The 24,820-nt window shown below is 36.3% G+C and overlaps 1 protein-coding gene across 2 annotated transcripts in view; it reads right to left on the bottom strand.

Annotated features, from left to right (window-relative positions):
• Positions 1-5,635: 5,635 nt before the first annotated feature.
• Positions 5,636-24,820, bottom strand: part of Pgant1 (Polypeptide N-Acetylgalactosaminyltransferase 1) — a 70,315-nt gene continuing 51,130 nt past the window's right edge. The window contains exons 8-10 of one of the 2 annotated variants that reach the window (XM_081739996.1): positions 11,906-12,016; positions 7,831-7,974; positions 5,636-6,337 (exon numbers count right to left, since the gene is read on the bottom strand). In XM_081739996.1, the coding sequence (XP_081596122.1) occupies positions 6,179-6,337; positions 7,831-7,974; positions 11,906-12,016 (414 nt within the window). In that variant the 3' untranslated portion in view covers positions 5,636-6,178. Of the gene's footprint in view, positions 6,338-7,830; positions 7,975-11,706; positions 11,809-11,905; positions 12,017-24,820 lie in introns of both variants that reach the window. The other variant, XM_081739997.1, reaches the window with a different exon arrangement.

Below are 24,820 nucleotides of genomic sequence, written 5' to 3'. Positions count from 1 at the left end.
GAACGTTCAGAATCTAGCAGTCTTGTTTCGCCGTACCTATTACCGTGCGTCATATGCGCAAACGTGGCAACTAGAGGAAATGTGGGACAGATTGTGAGGGAAAAAATACAGAATTTGTGAGTCAGCACGTGCAAACTCCTTTCTAGCTGCAGCTAGCCATTTCCAAGACGAAGTATTTTGTCGAGTTGCTGACCTGGAAAGTGAGGGAAAGATTTTTGCAGCCGACCTGTACACAACATATTCATGGACAGCTTCAAGGTCAACCTATTCTTCCGGTATCCTGGGATGAAGCAGCTTATCGGACTGTGGCGGACATAATACTCTTTTGTCCTCTGGAGTTTCAGGATATATATCCCATGATGGGCACTTTCCACATTGCAAAAATCGCATTACATTGTGCCGGTAATTTCTTGATTGGAAGTGGAATGGAAGAGGCTATGATTGAATGTGAAATTTTTGGAAATAAAACAATACAGACTGTGCTTCATGGAACACATTATATCCATTCTCTTCAAGGTATGCATATCGTTTCACAAGTTATACGAACTCTTCAATGGCAAGCCTTCTGGGCAAAGCACGACAAAAAAGTTTTCCAAACGCAGATAGAGCTAGCAAAATCGTGTCAAAATGCCTTAAGAGAAAGAGATCATATTCAGACCCACCACTGTTAAACAGCTGTTGCCAGTGTTTCACGAGCTCGATTGCACCAATTTTCTGCGATATGCTTCGTGGTACCTGGAAATGGCCAGAAACCTAGAAATGAAATTGCCGTATCTTTACAGCAAGTTTAAAGATGGACATTTCGTTGTGAAAGACAAGAACAGTTCCTTCAATGCAGTCTTTCCGGATATGAAACTTGAGCAGACTATCCATAGATCCCAAAAAAAGCTCGAAAGGGATTGTTGGGCAAACAAGAAAAGTGGAATACGTTGCTAAATGGCAGTTGTGTATCATGAAATTCTGGAAATAACCAATATATTTAGAGAACTGACAAATTCTCATTTAATGGGTCACCAAGAAACTGTACTTCATCGTGACTTGATCGGGAAAAGAGGTGAAAATTTTGGTGTGCAAGTTAAGCGTTCGCTAAATTTTGTGATTCAGTAAGGCAATCCATTTGATTACCAGCAGCATCCAGTAAAGCTGCACAACTTTCTAACTAGACAGTACGTACACGAAGAAATTGCACGTCGCTTGTTAAATGTTTTGGCGGAAGGAGAAGAGAATTACAACCAACTTGGAAGGAGAGATTTGTACTAAAAAGTAAAAAAATCTCACTGACACTATCTCGCGTCAGTTTGCCCACTTTGCTCAAGAGCACATGCTTCTAATGTTGGGGATGTTGATATGATATCCAACAAGCAGTTAGCTAAAGCTCAGAGAGACATTGATGTGGCGAAAGAGCGAGGTGTGCCTATGCAAGATATTCTTTCACATGTCCTGTTCGACACAAACGCACTTTTCGAAGGAATCGCATAAACGAAACCACAAAGATACGTTTTGGTGTCGAAGCTAGAAAGCAAACTCCAATCGACCCAAAAAAACGATTACCAAAACATCCCATCTTCCAACAGTTTTGATCGTCGACTTCATGGCTCAGTTGCGAACCATTAAAATGTCATCACTGAAACACTCCGGAGAGGTGATGCACCGCTTTCTGCAGACAGTGATGTCCACTTGTGATGCCCAAGAGTTGCATATTGTTCTCGACAACTATTTTCCCTTATCAGTGAAACAATTGGAGCGGATAAGGAGATCATCGGATTGTTCAACAATCGAAATGATATATATCGACTCTTCAACCCTCATTCCTATTCAATTAGATAAGTTCTGGGCGTCAACGGAAAATAAGATAAAACTGCAAATGTTTGCGCGAGATTTCATGTTACAAGACTCAACAATGATGACTAAGGGTCCTACTGTATTATTGGTAGAATACTTAATGATGGTGATGAGCTACAAGCAACCCAAATCTCTAATCATGAAACCTCAATTGTACAAGATCTTAACAGTAACGGGGAAGAAGCAGACCTGTGTATTGTACTTCACACATACTGGGCAATAATTCACGGAAAGAAGAGAGTAGTTGTTCTTTCAAATGACGCCGATGTTGTTGCATTCCTTCTTCGCTTTGTCGAGAAGTTTTTGCTCTTAGGTTTGCAAGAAGATTGGGTAAGCTATGGTACTGGCGAAAAACGACGTTTCTTACCTCTTCACACGCTATTCTCCAAATTTGGTTCACTTTTCTGCAACAATCTTATAAAAGCTCGTATACTCACAGGCAATGATGAAGTTAACAAAATTGGAACCAAGAAAGGTGCTATGCGCGCGGAACCTACAATGTATTTACAGAAGTTTGTAGAGACAGAGGACAACACAATCGGAGTCTCTGCTGTTGAGAAATACCTAGGGCGCGTTTGGAAACCTAGCACAAAATGCTCAACTTTTAACGAACTAAGATATGAAGAATACATAAAAAATGTTCCGCCTGCAAAATTACCCCCAACTTCAAAGTCAATCCAAGGTCACATTCTCCGTGCCTATTATTCAATTAGAAAAGGTCTTACCATATTAGAAACATAGTTTCCGGAACTGGATCCGTATACTTTTGGTTGGACTGAATTGAATGGTGTTTTGCGACCAATAAAATTGATGAACCCGTTGTCAAATGATGTGATTCGAAAATGTGAATGGAACTTGTGTAACAATTATCGATGTCCTTGTAGAAGTGTATTTTACAATGCACAATGTAATAACAAATAATAAGTGCAAAGTAAAAATTTTGATAAGCAAACAAACTGCTTCATGACAGAGATAACATAAAAACTACATTATACAAAGAAGATTGATAATGAATAAAACAATCATAATTATACGTTAGAAATATATTTGTATCCAGTGAAATATTTTGTACATACGATTTTTACTATTTCTTATAAATTATAGAATTTTACACCCAGTATTATCATTCGCTCTTTACCTACATAAACTAAAATATTTGATTCGTATTTGCCCTTATGGTATAGTGTCTTGGTAGTATTAATTTCCAAAAACAGTGTACTACGTTTAAAATTAGTTTAAAAATAATTTCATATGATTGAAAAAAAAAAAAAAAAAAAGGATTTTTTAAAGTCATTCACCAAGTGTAAGTGGCTCCAATGATAATCTGGTGGGTGTTATATCAACCGCCATATTGAAAATGGTTGCCAAGATGGAATCAACGGGATATTAGATGTCTACCTAGGATTTTATTTTATTTGGTCACTGAATAACTCATTCCAGCAATCAAACTCTCCGTGCCAAAACAATTTTACAGGCTATAGTAAATTTTAATTTTATCTGGCCCATACGGGGTTATAGCGCCGGAAACTAAAGAATTAACAAAAAACAGGGGTTTGCTCCCTTGTCCTTACGTAGTTATGCACAGTACGGACATATTACAAATGGAATCTTACGGGAGATTTCCAAGGAACATTTTGTAGGACATTTTGTAGCTACATCCTTGTATGTATAGTTGTCTGGAAACAATTGGTCAAAACTCAGTTTTTCATTGATAATGTGTGCATTTTTTTAATTCTGTCGCTCCCCCCCCCCCTCCCTTGAGAATACGTTTCGTTCCCTGGACCTAAACCGTAAACGCTTGGAACGTCTGTCCTTTCCTGTACATCCTGCTTCTTGTTAGAACTCTTTAGACCAATAAGTGGCTGCCTTACAGGCATTTGAATAAGTCCATTGCTTGGCTCTATTTTTCTGTGATGTCAACTACCAGCAAAAATTGGTTTTCTGTAGTCCTGGAAGGGACACGCTATATCCTTGTGCAATATGCATCAGTAGCTTTTTATAGTTGGCCGTTAAAGACAACAGTGTTGCCAGCTAGTAAGTTTTCTAAGTGACATTACTGATGATGCCATATTTGAATTCAGCGACCTCGAAAACATATACTTTGACACCAAAATCACCTTTTTTAAGTACCTTGGTTCACGAGATATACAAACGATTACATATGAGCGGCGGGCATTTTGGAAAACGGCTGTCCAGAGAGAATGAATAGGATACCAGATGTCTACCTAGAATTTTAATTATATTTGGTCACTGTATAACTCATTCCAGCAATCAAACTCTCCGGACCTAAAAATTTTTACGGGGGCTGGGCCCAGGACTATTAAGTGTATACATATGACTTGCGGGATTGCTGTTAGATGGCGTCATTTCTTACACGGACATTTTGTTTAATGTGACAACATTTGTATTTAAAAGGCACATGTGTCAGTTTTAAAGTACACTATAAGTCGTTCGATCTGGATATCAGAAACGTGTTTTCTTTTCGCTATGAAAACGTCCACTTTTGTTCTGTTTGAAAACATAATTTGCGAGAAGTGTTACTGAAGAAAGAAAGAAAGAAAGAAAGAAAGAAAAAAACTCCACAAGTCTATCGTGTGCTTGTTGTGTAAAAATGATGCAGTTTTGTACTTCTTAAGATAAAGAATTCTGCTCTTAGATGTAGTTTCTTCACGACGTGAATATTGCAATAGACAAGAATACAGTTTAGAATCTTTATCGTTTCAAGGTTCACTTGATGCGGATCTTTTATCTGTTCTTTTGGTGAAGTCAAAAGACACAGTAAAACTTGCATCATCCCATAGAACGAAGGATATTTTTCACTACAAATATCACCGCATTTCTTTATTCTACAAATTCTTACAAAAAAAAAAAAAAAAAAAAAAAAAAAAAAAAAAAAAAAAACTTCTTTACTTGATTTCCCGAATGCATGTCTTTCGAATTCAAAACACTGACGTACACAAACTGTCACTAATTCATGAATCTACGGTAATTTGTGGATTACCAAGCTACGAGAACTTCTACTTGCTAGTACATACTGACATTTCGTGTGGCACTACCACGCTCAATACATGTGCATATATTTAAAAAGAAAATGCTTTCTTTAGAAGAAATTTAACCAACAAAATAAATCGTGCTAAAAAAGAAATCTGTTTTCAAGAAAATTACCTAAAAAAAGTATTTAGAAATGTCCATGACTGAAAAGGGAGCGCTATCATACAACGCCACTTGATTTAAATGCGAACTGAGTAATTTATAAATTCACTGTATATGAGAGCGCTCCCCGTACTTTTCTTTTAATCATGCAAGAAAACATGTTTATATATATATATATATATATATATATATATATATATATATATATATATATATATATATATATATATATATATATATAATTTGTGCGATCTGTTTTATTTTGTTTAAATACCACTTAAAAAAAATATTTAATACTTTATTTTTCAGGCGTGTTCTAAAAAATCATGAAAATCTGAAATTTTGTTCGAACTTGTGAATGTTGTCCCCCAACGTACTGGATAATCCCGCTTAACTCAAGAGTAAAGGTCATTTCAAACGAAAAGGTTCTTCCAATTCAAACAAGAGATCTATCTTTTAAGAAATATACAAATATAAAGAAATACATACAAGTAATAATGGAATAATTTATTGTCACCCATTATTGTTTAACGTCAGGGAATAATTTAAATTAAGGTAGCAAGGTTCGAGGACACGGTTGAACCAAAGTTGAAGAAAAACATGTAAAAAAATCTTATCTAACGGAAACAAAACAACATCATTTGAAAAATATTTAGAAATATATTTAGTATTAGTACAAAATGATCCACAAAGTACATGAACTTCTTCCCGAATATGTGATGACAATGCAAAAACAAAAAGCAATAAAATAATAAAAAAATATACTAAAAAAAATCGCACCGATCGCAATATGACTGCAAACTCACAAATAAATACGACATATACCAATGGATGTTATCGTTGATTGTCAACATTAATCACCAAATTAAGAATTAAAGAATAACTTTATTTCACTTACACCTTGTTCTGTATTTCCAATAGTTACCTCTACACTATATTTGACAATTAAATGGACACCCCTGAGCAATACAGCTGCCGTCAATTAGGTAGCCCTGTTACTTAAATGAAAATGACTAAATTTTTATTTCGTGATTTATGAGGCTTTATGTTTTGTTGGATATTAACATTGATACATCTGAGGCACCAGTTGATATATATACAACACTGTTTATTGCATGGAACTTGTCACCATAGTTATTAAACACGTGAAGTACATTCCTCCAATCATTCAGTCTTATTTCTCTTAATATGAATATGAATTGGTAAGATTGCTGACGTAATGGTCAAACAACCACACCTGCGTTGGACTGTTACTGCACTCTGTAACATAAACATCCTGTTCGCTTTGCAGTCCAAAGGAATCCAGACATCTGCCACTTGCCACATGCAATAGATGACCAGTCTGCAAAACAAAAAGAATTCCCTTAATAAGTATCAAAAATCATAAGAAATATATACTAAAACTTCAAAAACATCAATATATGTTTACCCTTAGAACTATAACTCCTAATCTTATAGTCAATTTTCACAACGTAACAAAATTTTAAAAATGTAATGTAAACGTCTTCATAAAACGGAAGTCAGACTTTTTCGTAAGTACGAACATGATCCGCTCACTTTTCTTTTTAAAAACGCATTTTATTCTTCGTTCCTTCAGTATTCCAGCATGTAATGCTTACTCAGAACTCATTTTTCCTACATCAAAAACAAATGCGTCTGATGATACGAATCGATGTAATTTGTAATTTTGATTTAATGACAACTGAATTATAAATCACTATGAATTTTGACTACACTTGCAGAAAATTTGCAGTTTCTGTAAGGAAATATCCTGAAGTTCATACTACTGACAAAAATGTAAATAAATACAGTTTTAAATAGAAACCTTGTACTATGCAATCATTTTGTAGCTGTTTTGTATAATAAAATGTTTTAAATCTAACAACTGTTTATTCATTCATAATAGACGTAATAAAATCCACCTTACTTAATAATAATAATAATAAAAAAAATAAAAAAAAACCTACTCGGGTTTTTATTAATATGTTACACTCATACAGGGCACAAATTTGCGATCACGTGCACCATAATAATAATAAAAATCTCTTTGCACAGTTTTACTTAAAGAAAAAAATGTGCAGGGAAACACTGAACAGTGTTTTTTTACAAAATTTACTAGCCTATATAATACTTAATCTAAATCAAACAAAGCGAAAAATTTACAAGTAATTGCACAAGGAAAGAAGAATAACTTGTTTATCGTGTCCCTTCAAACAATGAACGAGGCTTCAGCATACGGATCTATAGTACAATTTTCACGGGAAGATAATTGATCAACTTCTAGTCCCCTTGCGATGAAAAGAACTTAAAAGAATGTACTTATGTGCCTCTCAGCTGAAGGCACTTCTGCGAGGAAAATGATGGAGAAAATTATTCTGCACTTATTTGTGTGGATGGTGTGTAGTAAGTAATGAAAACGTAAACATGACCAAAGCTGTAGCTATCTTTAACTTGAAGTACCTTATACACATGTATAATTAACTCCACAGCATTATAACCCAGGACAAGACAAATTCTGGCTAGCCAGACGACTTGTTAGCTAGTTAATGTGCTGCCAGCACTGACTGCAATTATACTTATTTCTTCCTTTCTAAACTCAAGCTCGTTACTTCTTAATAGAAGTGCCTCTACAATTAATACACGATGTAATTAAATACAGAAATACTTTGCCCTCAATGGAAATCGAACTTAGGCTTGAGAATCGGAAGCACAGAAGAAACTTTCAAAAAGTGATTACTAATAAGCAATTATATTCCCGTTTCTCGTCTTGTTGCTGTAGTACTATTCTACATAAAGTTTTATCTCTTGTTTGAATTTTAACAACAAAAAGCATACCTTTAATGCTTTCCATAATTGGTTTCCTTTCTGTCCATGGCACTTGTACATTTTGACCTTTTCTTTCGATGTCACTGGGGGAACTGGCACATCAGCGCAAGTTTCTTCTCTTCGAAGTTCGCCTATGTCACTTAAAGAAAAGTACTGTAACCACAAAATAAAGGGAACAAAATATTAAAAACAGAAAAACGATTTTGCAGCACTCTTAAACAAACATTTTCTAGAAGGTTTTTGATTGCTGCAAGTTAACAAGCAAACAGAAAGGAGCAGTAAGTATTTGCTGAGACAAGAAATACTTGCCAAATCATTTAGAACAAAATGATTCGTAGTTACACTAACACCATAAGAACTATATCGAATGCAACATAAAAACACCGAATATTTTACAACAATATTAGGGAGAAGAGGTATCCAAGAACATTATACTGTTCAATGGATCTACATCAGTTTCAATCCAATATTCCATGAAACACAATTTGTGATACAGACTGCGTAAAATATCATTAGTTTGGGAATAAATTCGTATTGGAGATTTTCTTTTTCTACACAAGCAACACTAACTATAAACAGACAATTTAAAAAGTATTAAGATACACATTAATTGAAATTTGTCAGTTTATTTATGTGTACAAACAATACTTTATAGAAGCTGTTAAGGTTTAAGATGGTTGAATATCTCCGCCATCTTTCTTTTTTATTTCAGTGATTTTATAAGGGAAGTATTTTGTTTTTCTTCTTTGAAGTGAACAGAGGTTTAATGGTTTAATTTTACTATTTTTTCTCCAAGACTTTCTAAAGGTCTTTAGCGTTTTAAAAATGAATTTGCGTTATATATAATTTTAATACAGTAAAACTTCCCTTCACTGAGGCCTCCATACAAACACGGACAAAAATACCCTTAATCACAAAATGTATGTTTTTCATAAGGCAATGAATGACCTCGTGTATTACCACACATAAGTTGCACGCTCAACGTCAAGCTACATACTCTTACTGCGTTACTTTTACTTTTGGTGCAGTCAGTATGAAACTAGGGGCCGTGATGGTTTAATGGTACAGCTTTACCTCTAGTGCGTGGGGTCTCTGGTTCAAACCAGCTCGCGTCAAGTGGGCTTTGTGGTAGACAAACACCGCCCCGTTTCCTTCCACCTTCTTCATTCCACAATTTCATTCGTTCCTCATAATCACCATCTCCTTTGCCGTATCCGGCATAATTGTGGAACGTAAAATTGAAAGATTTCATTTCATTTTCTGTACGAAATGAAGAGATTTTTACAGAGTGATTACATTTACTTAAGAAGAAAACCACCACACATGCAATACCCCCCGATTAAGGCACATTCCTCAGCGATACCTTTTTTTGTTTCGGAACAGAGGGGGATTTTCCCCTCGCCCCCCAGTAATTCGAAAACTGAATACAATATTTGATATTGATCTACATTTACAACTAATGTATTTACTGTATGCGCATAAAGTGAGAAATTCAAGCAACCTTTCTGTAACCACACCTTTCATTTACAGTCAAATGATCATGTTCATCGATGTTCATAATTCCGAGATTTCACTGTATTATTTAAATGATTTAGTATTATTTAGTTTTCTCATGGGAAACCAAAAATAATTACGTAACGTATTATCAATTAGTCTTTTTACTGTTACTACAGTTACCTTTTGTTGTTGATTTCATATTATTCAAGAAAATTTGTCTATTGATGGAATATTTATTCTACCTAGCAACAGAACAAATATAAAGCTCAGAAGTGATGAAAATCTGTAGTTTTGCTTGGTATGAAAAATGTATTATCTTTTCATTTATGATTAAAAAAATGTTTTATCGTTTGTTAGCACATCACTTTATATAAAATTACAGTTATATGATAATGTGATTAATTCAGTAACTTCAGATTGTTTCCCATCTACAGTGACGATTTCGATATGCACCTTCCTCAAGAAATTTCACGATGATGTGCTATTTGGTAACTTTACTTTATGGGTATCGTCCGCCATAGAGGTTTCCACTGGAGGATACTGGCACGCAGTGTAGACATGATCAATCGTAACCAATCCTCTTCACAGTCTTTCCACAGGCTGTCAATGGTGTGGTGTCTCCACTGTGTCAAGGTCCATTTGAGAGGACCGAAGGCGCAATAGTTCATCGGTGAGAAATCCAGAGATTTCATTGGAACGTGAGTGAAGGCAAGATATGAATACCAGTTTCTGCTATTTGTTGAATGAAGAGGAACATCGATTGATAGGCATAGCTTGACGCCCTGTCTTGATACTACCATGCCCGATACAGACGAGGAATGTCATAAATATAAATCGGTGTCAAGTCGTCAGTCTGATAATAATTGGAACTCATCTTGGCATTTTTGGTGGCAATATGTAGGTTTAACTTCTCAGTATAACAGAAACCAGTAGTGGTCATTAAACTTTATGAAAACTTCTCCTATATTCACAGTAGTATCATTGGAAGTCTTATCATGACATATTTTTTCCCCACAGAATTGCATGTAGCCTCTTAATCATTTCGGGTACATATATCCCTCGTCCAGTGTGACCAAGTATTTCCATCTGTTGCGTGGAGTCCCTGGTTCGATCCCCGGCCAAGTAAATTTGTGGTGAATAACATCGTGTCCGTGAGTTTTCTTGGGGTACTCCCGTTTCCTCCCACGATCTCATTCCATCAATTCTTCCATCATCATCTACTTGCCTTACCCACCTGTCTCCCTTAGTCTAAAGGGCATAATCGTGGGAGGTTAACCTTAAAGATTTTACTTCATTTACGTCTGTTGCTCTCTACATAAAGATCGGTGCAGCCGTCGAATGGGGACACGATAATTCAGGGCAGAGCGTTCATCTGTGGTATGAGTGGGTCCCTAGTTTGATCCCAGCCCATGTGGGTCTTCGGTGGACAATATCGTGTCTGAGTATCTGCGGGTTTTCTGATTTCCTTCCACCAGTTCCTTCCTAATTATTTCCATTCATTAAACATCCGTCTCTTCAGTCTATAGAGCACAACCGCGTTACGTAAAACTACAAATTTCTTTCCATTTTCATTTCAATGGATGTGACGTTCTGCAATGTATTTTGGCAGCGTTTTTGAAGTAGTCTTTTCGACGCTTCTCAATGCAGGATCATGAATTATGATGTGCGAACTGTTTTGGAAAATATTTGCAATACGTACGTCTCTGTGTACCTTAGTTCTCTATGACGAGAGCCTGTACTTTTTACATAGTAGCTGGTATGACTTGTAGCAGAACATGAGTTCACTTGTTTTTGCCTTGCTAGAATTGCCCCACTCCTTGCTCTTCCTGCCCCTTTTAAACACATGTGGTATCCATTCCTCGGCACAGTGACTCCAGCCTTCCCAGTGGGAATCAATTTTCGGTAGCATTCTTCAACATGAACATTTAAGGTATCTACGTGACCAGTGACGTTATTCAATTCGCGCCAGATGGTTACCTGCCAAAATCGTCACTATAGATCGAAAAACGCTCTGTACTGATCAACTACTAAGTATGAATATGTTATAAGTAATATTTGTATCTGATTGAAGTTGAATAGAAGTTTCATAGTTTACATACAACATATTTCTTTCTCGACATGAAGCAGAAAGTAGTTTTATCAGTGACAGAACATAGTCCCATCCCTGTATATTAAAGATGACTGTTTAAGTAATATGTTACCTTGTGGCCAAGAAAGTAAACTGATACTTTCTTTTTCCTACGGTGACTATTCAATCACCATTTTCCAACTTAACACTTGAAAAAAAAATAAATAAATAAAAATAAATAAATTATATACCCTGTATAAATTATTGGCAGACATTTCTATTAACCAAGCTTCAATGTAAAATATCAAATAACACCTTACCTGACTTGAGTATAGCCGATTATGACATAAATACACTCCTAGATATGCATTTTCTTTACGCTGGAGATTGTCTAGACATAAGTTGGGGTACTTGACACGTACCTAAAAATTATAAATTGCATTATGCTACTTTACAATATTAATGACTAACAAAGAACAAAAATAAGGATTGTGCATTCCTCTTTCTTCTCATTATTACCTCACTTTGCAGTTGTGACAAAGAACAATCATAAACCGCAAGATCAAATTCGTTATCGCCATCTTCTCTTCCAAGAACGTCCAAACATAAGTCTTTCAAGGGATTGCGGACCTGAGAGGAGAAGGTAAATTGATATACACTATACTCTTAAGCACTACCTTTAGATCTAACTATGGTTCTTATTACCATTTTATACAGGATGTTCCGTGAAATAACAAAATTTTGCAAGATTATTTGTATGAGCAGGCCCGTATTTAAGCAAGAAAAAGTAAATAAATAAATAAATAAATAAAAACTGTCCACGAGACGGTAATTTAAGGGAGATGACGTTGACGTTGATTGCGTAACACTGAAAACAACGTTGGTACAATCCGCGGCAAAAAACCTGCAACATGAGCATATAAGTTTATTGTGAAATGACGAAGTCTTTTGCTCCAAAATAAGTGTGCACGGGAGGAGGTAGAAGTTTATCCTGGAGTGATTTGTTCCACTTAGTCGTTATGTTCATTCCCTGTGCTGTTAGGCGTAGTTTCACAATAAACTTACATCCTCATGTTGCAGGTTTTTTGCCGCGGATTGTACAATAGAGCAACCGAGTCTCCTCGTTCCGACGGTAGAGGGAGCTAAGGATATTCGCTGCCAGCGTAATCCGTGCATTTGGTTCTGTACACCCCACCTTGTTGCTATTGCTTAATGTAAGCGGATGCGGCCGTAGTGTTTAGATCTATACTGAATACAAACAAAAAGACGGAATACGGGCCTCCATATGAAACATTGTACTAACCGGTATTTGTGATGTTACAGCCTCGAAGCACATCAGCTAACTACTTACGACATGTATTGCTTTCTTATCCAATGAAAGACAGGAAAAGAAAGTAATACATGCCGACATAGGAATTTAGGAAAAGTTGGTTGGATTGGATTCCGCAGCTAGGCTATATATGTGATGTGGACCTACAGCTCTCACTGAGAATCGAACCGTCTCCCACGCTAAAAGTCGCGTACGTTAACCATATAGTCATGAGGGACTTCTGAATTATGGAAAAGTGAAACACGTTGTGTGTTAACGGATGAACTATATAGTATAGGAAAATTAGTTCGAAGTGCGGAAAAATAGTATAACAAGCTGAAAATTTGTGGATGTGTTCTTTGGATACCCCTGATTAACATACTCAAAATCCCAAAAAATCCCACCTGGGCAACATGCCGCCATCTTGGAAAATGGCCGCCATTGAAATTTTTTTTACTTAGGTTCCTTTTGAAGGCCATAACATCGGACACAAGAGAGATATTGATGTGCGGTTTGCGCGAGGTTATCGCAGACACTCCAGACTATTCACTGAAAACAACATTTAAACCTTTAATTGGAAATCTATGTAAACAAAGTATATAAAAGTTATAAATGCGAAAATTTTTCGACACATATTTCCAATACAACTCGATTTTCTCTCTTTTCCGTCCGTTTTATCAAAAAAAGTAATGAAGCAAATGTTGTAGAGCACACAAAAATACACAAGAATATATCCTAGTTTTGTCCAAAAACTCAAGTCTGAATGGTTTAATAGAGCGCGCAGTAAACGCAGTGTCACTTGCTTAGCCTTAGTTAGTTGCTGCACAAGAATGTAACAAAAGAACTTCCAGATGGGCAATACTTCCAAATATTTTACTTCGAGCATTTTCTTTTGAAGGAACCTACGGATTTAGAGCATCCACGTCGCTTGCTTGCGGTTGATATCAGGTTCGGCATTTCGTTATCGGTCAGGTCTTCATGTTCTTCTTCATAGATCATTGAATCTGCAGTATCCTCTTGATTTGTACATCCCTCAATTGCACAGTTCTGCAAAATGGTGAGCATCGAAGTCCATCTTTCCGACAACCACAATATTTTTCACACCTTACGTGGCAATTGCAGCTTACAAGGTTCATCAGCATATCTGGAGCTGGAGGTTGAGTGCTAGGGACAGGTATTAACTCACCATTACTGTTTTACTTCCAGCCCCATTCGACTGGAGGAAGGGACACACCACGCCATTCCTGAACCTGATGATACACTCTTAAGCAATGTTGGTTCGCTGCTGCTGATGTTGGAGGAAGGGTTGCTAAATCGAATGTTGCACCTATTTTCTGTTTAACAACAGTCCTGACGTAGCACTTATATCGAGTTTTGTTAAGCCCATCGGAAATTTTTCCACCGTACATAGCGACAAGAAATTCTTCACCAGCCGTCACGATCTCATCAACTGCTGCATTCTCCTTATTAAAAATGTCCACTTTCTTGCGAAGGTTTGGAGATTATTCCAGTGTCTTAAAGGCGATTTTTCCTCTTTTGAAAGGTGCCGATGTGGTGTCACAGCCAGATATTGCGTGAAGGAAAAACATATGATTATACATGTCACCCAGGGCCAGCTGCAATTTCGTAGATTCGAACAATTTTGGGGGGTGCGACTTCGAGCCCTGTATAAGCAACCGAATGTTATTATTTGTTGGTGCAAGTGCCATAAGAAGTACTAGCAAGTCGGTGTCTGTGCCCACAATGACAGGGTTTTCCTCACTTTTTCCCAGTTCGATTGCAGTAACTACTATGAGACGGCCAGCATCACCCGAAGCGTTGATCACAGTAATTCCATTTTCTTTTAATTGTGATCCTAGAAGCGCTATGAAGCTTGCCTTGTTCGCCTCATTTCCTAAAAATTGAATCTGTGAAGTACTTGCTTCAGTTTGCAGCTCTACCAGCACTTCTGAAGACGAAAGTTGTGGTCTTCGTCGCATGAGCTCTATGGCTTTTGTTGTACATTCCGTATAACCATCAAAAACTATCGTAACCTGTCCTTTATAATTTGCTTTGATGAATGAAACATAGCTCTGACATACATCACTGAAAGTCCCTGGTCTTGGCCAGTGAACTCGATGCAGTAAATCTCCTCCGTCTAGAACAAAGCTTGAAGTTTCAGGAAAGGTTTCAGATGGGGGGCATATTTTCTCCATAACACCTCTTAAAGTTGACTTTGTGCCTTTCCTAAGCATAGTTGCGTCGAAGAGTGCTGGTGGCATCGATGCCAGTTCGTAGTTCATACAACCTTCCAGTTCCTCTTCACTTCGAACAACGCATGCCATTCGATGGAACAGCTGGTTAGGATTCACAGGAATCAATTCACCCCGAACAACCATGGCATTCGTCATTGGTGCAAGAGTGACTACCTTGTTCTTCCGTTGAAGCTTGATGTCCGCAAAAGATTTCCCATCAAGCTTCTTTAAGGTCTTAATTCCCTGCTCGTAAGCTGAATCACAGTTCACTGTTTCGTCTGATATAACACCACTGTGGAAAGAAACTAGAAGATCGGGAGGTTTCTCAAAAGGAGAATGCGTTCGTAACCACATTGCCTTGAATATTTCTATGTGCCTTAAGTCCCTTTTTTGGCAGGCTTGTCCAAGTTATACATGCTGTTGTGATATTGCGATAGCTACACCTGCGAAATCTTCCAAAGCATCCAGTACCTTCATTGATGCCGGCATAGAATGTATCCAGCGTGCGAGAACAGAGTCGGATATATCACGACCACGAGTTAAACCTCCGGTCGTCTTTATATTCTTCATCAAAACCTGCTCAATGGTTAAGTCTGACCAAACTCCGCTCCAGAATTTCGATTTCCGTCGTACAGTGAAAAATCCCATCTTCACGAATTCTTCATAGTCGGAAGATGACAAATATGATTTCAGCTTTGTCATCTGCTGCAAATACATGTGAGCAAATTTCGCATAATTAATATGGCCACCGGCAAATAGGGAAGCATTTTTTTGTATGCTGAATAAGTGCAGTGCCCAATCCCCTGTGCGTTCTGCTCTAACAAAATTACGCATGATTTCTACCTGCTCAAAGTACCGGACCCATAGTTTGCCTGTCCTGCTTTTCAGAGCTTCTACTTCTAAATCTGTTTTAATCGATGAAATAAGCTTTCTCACTGCATCGGTGCGTAGAACATAATTTACTTTCTTCCTCCCCTGGAATAAAAGTTCATAATCTTCTTTAACTTCTTTCAGTCTTTCTTCACACAGCACTTCATCGTTAATGATTTTGGTCACACGCAATAAGCAGAGAGCATTTTGAGTTAAGAAGTGAGCTCGTAGTGCTCTAGCGTAAGAATGTCCTGTCAACATATGTACTACAGAGTGTTTCGCAAATAGTTGCTGCCAAAGCTCTTGTAAGCCACTGCCTTCCATATTTTTCCAACGGTACCCATGAACGACATTAACAAATGGAATCCTCCAAGACGCACAATCACTTTTGAGAGCGGGCTGTCAACATTTGCTGCTAAAACGATGTCCATAGCTTTAACGTAAAGTGGATGGTCAAATGTTACGATACATGATGACTGATTTTGTTTCTTGCACTGCTCCGATGCAAACTCCAAACAGGAATATATAGTCGACATGTTACTGGGTTCGAGGTTCACTATTGGAAGTGGTGTATATCAGATATTTCCACACACTCCTCGGATTGCATTATTGTTTCCATGAATCCGCTCCATCCTACAAAATTTGACACTTTACAACTTGGTCCAGACATCCATAACAAGTCGATATTTCTAGCGAATTCAGCATTCTGTGACTTAATGTTAAGTATGTTAACATCCTCCATAGAAAAATGCTTGAGTCCACTTTTGTAGTGCTTGTTATACGTCCTGATCTTTGTGTAACCAAACCTCCCGATATTGTTGGAAGAAGGCACTGAACCTCATTTTCAACTTTCACGAAAGAAGCTGGCGTTGCACAGACGATTCCACCCATTACATGAAAATTACCATATCCGTCAACACTGCTGACGTTGTGATCTATGTTATCGAACACATACTGAACGAAAGCTCTGTCGTCTATTAATGTCGGGACATGTTCCGTCACTGAAGATTCATACTTAATCGCTTCACTGTAAGATGAACACAATTCCATGGCATGGAAGAGGTCGATAATTGAGCGGCACCGAAACCTTCTATGCAAATAAACTGATACACCCAATTGAATTGGTGACACGAATGATCTTGGCCGTACTTCTGATATAATTGCATGGGCTATGGTCAGTGTTGTTTGTGATTTGCAGTAATGTTTCTTCTTTGTTACTGTTTTAAATTTTGTGGAACCATGTCAGCACCCCGTTTTCGAATGTCTTCAGCTGATGGATATGTATCAGTCGTGTATACAACAGAACAAATATCTTCTTTGATAATCTCTGCTGCCATTTGCACTATTCTCTTCTTTTCATTCGAAAGATTGATTTCCACTCTTTTAAACCATTCGTCCGTTAGTACACGGCTCACTACACTTCTGAATGACACTACGACACCCGATTTGCCTTTGATGTGTGTGAAAATTACTCTTGGGCCAAAATGTTGCTGCAGTCTTTCTTTCAGGCGCCTTTCACTGTAAAGTTCTACACCAGGAGACAACTCACTCATTACCCGATGAAGGTCGGCTAAACGATATTGGCACTCATCATCATTTTCCATGAATTCACACAGTTTTGCAAACGCTGTATCCTTTTCCAACTCAGGCCCCCTGCTGTGATAACCCCAGATGGACTATTTTGATTTTTCGCTGCAAACGTAGAAAAACATTTTTGGTGATACTTAGCTTCAACTGCAACAAAGTCAATCACAGAGCAGACCCGTAGAAGAACTTCGCTTCCCCATTCGTCATTTCTTCTTTTTGCTGTGCAATGATAGTTTCTTTAAATGGTAATGTAGTAACACAACTAACTGCAAGAAAACGTTCGGAATGTTTTCTCGATTCGGCAAACTGGGTTGGTTTTCCACACAGCAAGCAGTGTGCCTTGAAATCAAACGCATCGACACTTTTACGTAGGTTTATGCTAAAATCTTGTCCCTTATCTGTAACTTTCTTAATTCGACGTTTGTAGTCTTTCCTACATTTATTATGCACTGTCACTTTTTCTTTGTCCACTAACCTCTTATGCAAGTCATCTCGAATTAAGCTTATGGAGCGAATAGTTTCTAACCCTCTAGTCACGATCACAGCTTCATTTTCGGATATCGGGTCTTTGAATATCACACATACAACACTCTCCATCATATCCATTGTAAACCCTATTCAACACGAAAATTAGCACAGTTTGGTACTCATTTTCAAGCCAAAACCACTGATCCCACCAAACACTGTTCACTAGTCAAGTTTTTTTTAACGCTGTCGAAACTGCATATAAAGACAGAGTTACAAACAAAAACTTCGAACCGTTGTAGATACAACAACGCTAACATGTATTAACGCTGTTGTCAAATTTACGCGTTGCCAGGCATGCACTATTACAGAACCTAGCTTATCAAATTTTCTTTTCCATATTTGGGAAAATAAATATACTCACATACTTGGTTTTCTCGTACATAAGAAACTAACGAACTTATAATTTGTGAAGATATCGTTTTGTACTTTCATGTGCAAATATTTTGATTGCTTTTCATATAAATGAAAAAGGCACATAACAACCGGAGAAAAAAATACTGCACTACACATGGTGCCGCATTTACTGCGTGCTCTATTAAACCATTCAGACTTGAGTTTTTGGACAAAACTAGGATATATTCTTGTGTATTTTTGTGTGCTCTACAACATTTGCTTCATTACTTTTTTTGATAAAACGGACGGAAAAGAGTGAAAATCGAGTTGTATTGAAAATATGTGTCGAAAAATTTTCGCATTTATAACTTTTATATACTTTGTTTACATAGATTTCCAATTAAAGGTTTAAATGTTGTTTTCAGTGAATAGTCTGGAGTGTCTGCGATAACCTCGCGCAAACCGCACATCAATATCTCTCTTGTGTCCGATGTTATGGCCTTCAAAAGGAACCTAAGTAAAAAAAATTTTCAACGGCGGCCATTTTCCAAGATGGCGGCATGTTGCCCAGGTGGGATTTTTTGGGATTTTGAGTATGTTAATCAGGGGTATCCAAAGAACACATCCACCAATTTTCAGCTTGTTATACTATTTTTCCACACTTTGCCCAATTTGGGCCTAATTTTCCTATATTAATATGACTTAGGACCAATTATGAAAGCAAATACGCCATTGCACTGGACGACTATCACTATCTTAATATAGGTTCTTATGAAGCAGTTTAGTGATGTGTGTAACACCGTGATTCTGTCACAGAAGTAAAAATGAAGTACCATTCTGAGACGAGTCGTATTTAAGTCTTTGCGAGAGTCGAAGTAATATCAAGAAATTCTTATATTCACAAGAGATGTATTACTTCAATTTTCGGAACAATGACTCGAGAAAATTCCTAGAATTGTACCTCAGGTTTATGATTGCTGCATGCGCATAATGCAGACAAATGACAAGACCTCTTCAGTGTAAATCAACAATGACGAACTGAAAAGAATTCTCAATTACTACCAGAGAAAATGTGGTACCAACAGTACTGAAGTAATTATACTTGCAGCAAAATAAAGGAATGAGGGTAGGGTTACTGTGACTCTAACCTGATTTCTACTTACGTTATAACACCAAGTTACATATCTCTAGTAATTTCTTTGTTCGAAGTTTTACGTTTTCAGTCCCCATCGGGACTATGAGATTTTAACCTGCAGTTCAGCGAGAGTTCCGAACCACGATTTCCTATTTAGTAGTGTCATACGAAAAACGAATTGACTAGTACCATGTTATGAAAACATGTTCTTCTCTCTAAATTGCCGAAGGAAAGCACTTCATTGTTTGCAAACTTTTTTTTTTTTTTTTTTTTAACCAAGGCTCGTTTCAACATAGCCACATTTAAAATAGCAGAGAAACTACTGTAAAAATCAGTGCTCTCGTGGAAACAAATTCGTAATTAGCTCTCATTAAAGAGAAAAAGATAAAGTTTTGTGATTAATTGCAAAGTTTGTTTGACTACGAAATACGAAACACCCTGTATAACATAGAGCTACTTTTCTTATTATCATTATTATATTATTATCAATAATGTCTATTTGTTTTAGTTTTTAATACTGATCAATTAATGCTAAAATCTGACTAAAATACTAAGATACAATCAAACTAATAATTAATGGAGCTATAAATAATGGAGGCTTTCCGCAATGTATATTCTATTATTTACTTTTCTCGTGATTAATTTCCATCAACGAAAAGAAAAAGATTATTAAAATATCATATGTACATCTAACAATGATCAGTTAATCAGCAAAAGTATATTACGCATTATCTCCTTATTTCAAAAGATCTCATGCTCTATATCTTAGCTAAATATTGCTTAAAATATCACTCATTGTTTGGTGACAAAGATTTCAACATAAAACTTAGCCCATTTGAAAGTATGAGAAAGAAATGTTTGTCCATACAGTAGGTGTCATGGTCCACGAAGCTAATTAAGTCTATAATTAACTCTGGAATTTTTGAACATCACAGGTTTGTAACTCTTAACGTTCATTTGTGTAAACATACGACCTATATCACTTTGGCATCACGTCACGATATGGAATTATAATGGTGTTCATTAAATTTTCCCCAAAAGCTCCTGGTATTTTCGGCTATTACTTGCCCACACTAATGCCAAAGCAGATAATAAAACATTCTATATATCAAATCTGTTTCCAAAGTTTTATTATGGTAAAAGTAAACGTTTCTGATTACTACCAACTCTTCTTTCACCACCATAATTGTCCCTGTAGGGAGAGGAAAGGGAGGAGAGCACTTACTACGTAATACGAGGCGTAACCAGAAAGTAACTTTTCCACGCGTCCCACAGGAAACCGTATGTTGCGCGAATCGACAGTGCGCACGTAAGAGAGTGAGGTCCTAGCATGCGCATGCGCCAGCGGAACTTCTCTAGTGCTCTCAGTAGCGTCGTGGCAATGGTTGAAGATGAACGTTCCCATTCCAACGTGTGAAGTGCAAGCAGTAATAAAGATTTTGAACGAATAGGGCATAGCACCGATTGAACTCCATCGTCAATACAACTTACTGTTTCTTAGCTATGGGATGCGTGGGAAAGTTACTTTCTGGCTGCGTCTCCTAAGTTACTGCATGGTGCCAAAGTACTTGGTAGATGTCAAAGTAACATGCATCAATGACATTTCTTCCAAATGAAATTACTTTTAATGCAGGAGAAACTAGTAAGATGAATAGAAGAATGTTAACCATACGGATACTGTTACTTTTGTCACACTTTCCTCAAGTAACAATATAATAAGTGTCACATGACTATATAAGCAACGGTATATGTCAAAAATAACCCAAGCCTTCTAACACAGAGCTGAAAATTATAAAAGTGATTACTTTTATTACTGACTTCTACGTCTGAACGTACAGCTAATAATCGTACATAAAACAGCCGTTTGAATTTCATCACATAAAACGTCCACACTAAAATTTTGATATTAATTTTCCTGATTTTCCCTGAATTTCCATAAACTACCGATATTTTAATATCTCGGCATTCTGAATACACTCAAACATAAAAAAGTAAACATACATTATTTTGGCCTATCTCTTTATCTACAAATAACAAAACCTTTCTTTTTCTTTCTGTAGAGTTAGATTTTTTAAATTAACTTTTTGTTGTTCTTTTAAATCTTGAAGTTTTAACACCTTTCGATGCTGCTCAAGCTCCTTTATTTCTAAAGATTATTTTTCTTCATCTTTATTATTATTATTATTATTATTATTATTATTATTATTATTATTATTATTATTATTATTATTATTATTATTATCTGTCTCGAGTTTTTGAAGTCTTTTTCATATATTTTGTGGACAGCTAAAGTCCCTCACTTCTGTAAAATATAATTTTCTGACTCTTGGCATATTTTGAAGCATTTCTCTGATTCATTTTAATTTCCCTGGTTTTCAAGGTCCGTGTGAATCACGCATAAAGCTGTAACCTATATTAAGAGGCCCATCAGGACAAAATTAAAATACCGCTAATTTTAGAGTAATTATGTGATATCTCCAAAAAGATAACATATAATCGAAAAGTGGAACAAGAGCTCGCTAGATATTATTTTAAATGAAATACCGTTATCACGAGTCACTTATCTGCTTTCGATTTCCAGTCATTCAGAAAAACGGCATTTATTTTCGCGTTTATATATGGCTGTAACGGTACTTCATGCAAAATAATATTGTCTAGCGCGCTCTTGTTCCACATTTCGATTATCTTTAATCTATTTGAAGGTATCACATAATTGCTGTAAAATTAGCGGTATTTTAATTTCTCACTGATTAGGCCTCTTAAGTACAAAGTTACCTACGTCCTGTTTTATTCATGTACTATTCATATCTGTGCACTAATTAACGCGAGGATTTATAAGTCATACAATAATCCATTAAGATGTAATCATATTCTACTTTCCTTTTTCTGTATGTACAGTGTGTACCAGTGGAAGAGAAGCAAAATTATAACAACATAATTAGAAACTGTTTTTTTCCTTTCTTTTATTTATTACATCTATCAGCATGAAACTTTCAAAGTAAGTTTGATATGTAACTTTGTATTCTTAGGATTTTTTACCGTCTGATTTGGTATCAATGTTGCCTAGAAAAATACAAATAGGCATCTTTTGGAGAAGAATTTTACAAGACCTCTTGTTAATTGACTCTTGTACCTATTGTAATGTACGTCTACATAACGTGAAAACCTGCGATTTTTAAAAATTCAAAGATTCTAAATTAATATTTCTTTCGCATATCTTTCGAATGTACTACTATCCATTTCATAAAGATAGGCCCCTGACTTCGCGGTGCTGCCGTGACGTCCAGTCAAAACTTATACTGCATTGTCGTACCTCGTTGGAATTGTTGGAATGTTGTCTTTTCAATACTTAAGACATACAAATTTTCTTTGTACTGTGTAGTGAGAAAAAAAATAGAAATTAATGAAAAAGTGCGTATTTTTTCGTACTTTTTTGGTAAATCAATGTTTATAGGACTATATCTCGGAAATGAGATAACATGAAATAATTTCCTGTGCACGATATGTAGGTGCATCTATTACCTGTATGTTCTGAAAATTTCATTACTCAACACGTAGTAATTTTCTTGTTATTCAGTAAAAAGTGAGACATCATTATCTCTGAATTGCTGCGGTGTATTAACAATCTGAAAAAACTTTTAGAAAGATCTTAAAATAGCTTTTTCAACCAAACTGTTTTGACTTGTTTTAAAAGATAAACAATCACAAATATGACATTATGATTATTTCTGCTTTGCGCCCTTCGCTATCGCAGTTTATACGGAGTGCTACGTTGCCACATTTTCCTGGCGCGTATAGACTCGCAGCCGGACGGGTATTTAAACTCGTCACGCACACTGCCCGGCACTTTTTAGAGATATTTTTAAAATGTAATGTCTCCACAGATTTTAAACCAATTTCTTAGAAATTAACAGGATATACAGTAAATGTACCAAGTGTTCAAAATTAGAAAAGCAAACTCTTATCTTGTTTGGATTTGCATGTGATGGTCCTCGAAAATTTGTTGCTTTTTGTCAGTTTTTCACTTATTGCACGCAGTACAAAATACACTTGCACAGAAACAAAAACATGCACAAAGCTTATTATATGATACAACCTTAGTTGATATGTAATATTGTGTTTACACTTCACAGAAAATCTGTTTTCAGATCTAAGAGCTCCAAGCTACATTAGAATCTGCCTTTGAATAGGAATGGCGCGTTTTTTGTTTTTGTTTTTTTTTTTCGGCGCAGCTTCAGGTTTACTTGAAACAGAGTTACTATCTTGTTCACTCCGGATACGCCACTGAGCACAGAATAATCAATGTCCTTACTATTAATTACTAACTCATAACCTTCTGAGTCGGAGTCATTCATCAGTTCTGCAATTTCATTATCGCTAAACATTTTGCCTCTTCTTTTTGTAATATCGTCGCTCGTGAAGGAATATCCATTTTTTTTTTTTTTTTCAATTTAAAAGCACAAGATATACTCACAAAAATATAAATGCCCATTCGTCCGTTTCATTGCAATGAACCCATATGATGTGAGTGTGTGTGGAAGTTTTTGACGCCTACGAACCGAAGGGAAGGAAGTGTTGAAGATTTAATCAGTGCGACGTGATTAGACGCAAATACAGCCCTCGTCACCTACTCATTGCATTGTTTACTTTCGTTGAAAGAAAACAAAGGACTCATTCTGTGTTACATACGGCAGGGGAATTGATCGCAGAACTTGAGTGAACACATGATTGCCAAGGCTACAGTAGGGCTATATTTCTTTTTAACCTTTAACATGTTCGTAAGTTGTAGAGTGTGTATACTGATAGATCTTGAGGTAGAAATGGAGCCATTGTTTATAAATATTAGGGAAGATAGCAGGAGCAGCGATGAGTCAACAAAGCCATGACGAAAGTGAATGAAGTAAGTAGATTAAGAGATGAGTTTTTGGATGTGTTTCTTCAACGTTTTATTTCGATTACATTGAGATGTGTACACTCATGTCCAAAATTATTGTCGCATATCTATAACTGTCTTCTTGTAAGAATATAATTTGATAATGATTTTGCAGGGTACTTTTAATACTGATACTATATGTAGAGTCGGGAAATGTATATTTGTAATAAATTTCATAGGAAAAGAATACGAAAATTAGCATGAGTAAAACAAAATGTTCCTAAATGGATAAGAAAATTTTAGTTTCGTTTTATTGTTCTTATTTACTGCTCTTTTGACATGAAATTTGCCACATACATGTCTTTGCCGATTATACACATACTAACATTATAAGAAATACCAGGCGAATTCGTTATCAAATTTTATTCCTACAATAACATATTTATAGACATGCGACAATAATTTTGGACATAAGTGTGCATGCATTAATATTTTTATGATGTTGTGAAAGGTTATAATAAATACTTTTCCTATTACATTCTTATGAAGTAGGCTTCACGCTACA

Source organism: Thermobia domestica, chromosome 15 (assembly GCF_964235325.1).
Source record: "Thermobia domestica chromosome 15, izTheDome1.hap1.1, whole genome shotgun sequence".
NCBI lineage: Eukaryota > Metazoa > Arthropoda > Insecta > Zygentoma > Lepismatidae > Thermobia > Thermobia domestica.
Note: the sequence above shows the minus strand (reverse complement) of the source record. Positions and strands in the feature narration are given on the sequence as shown.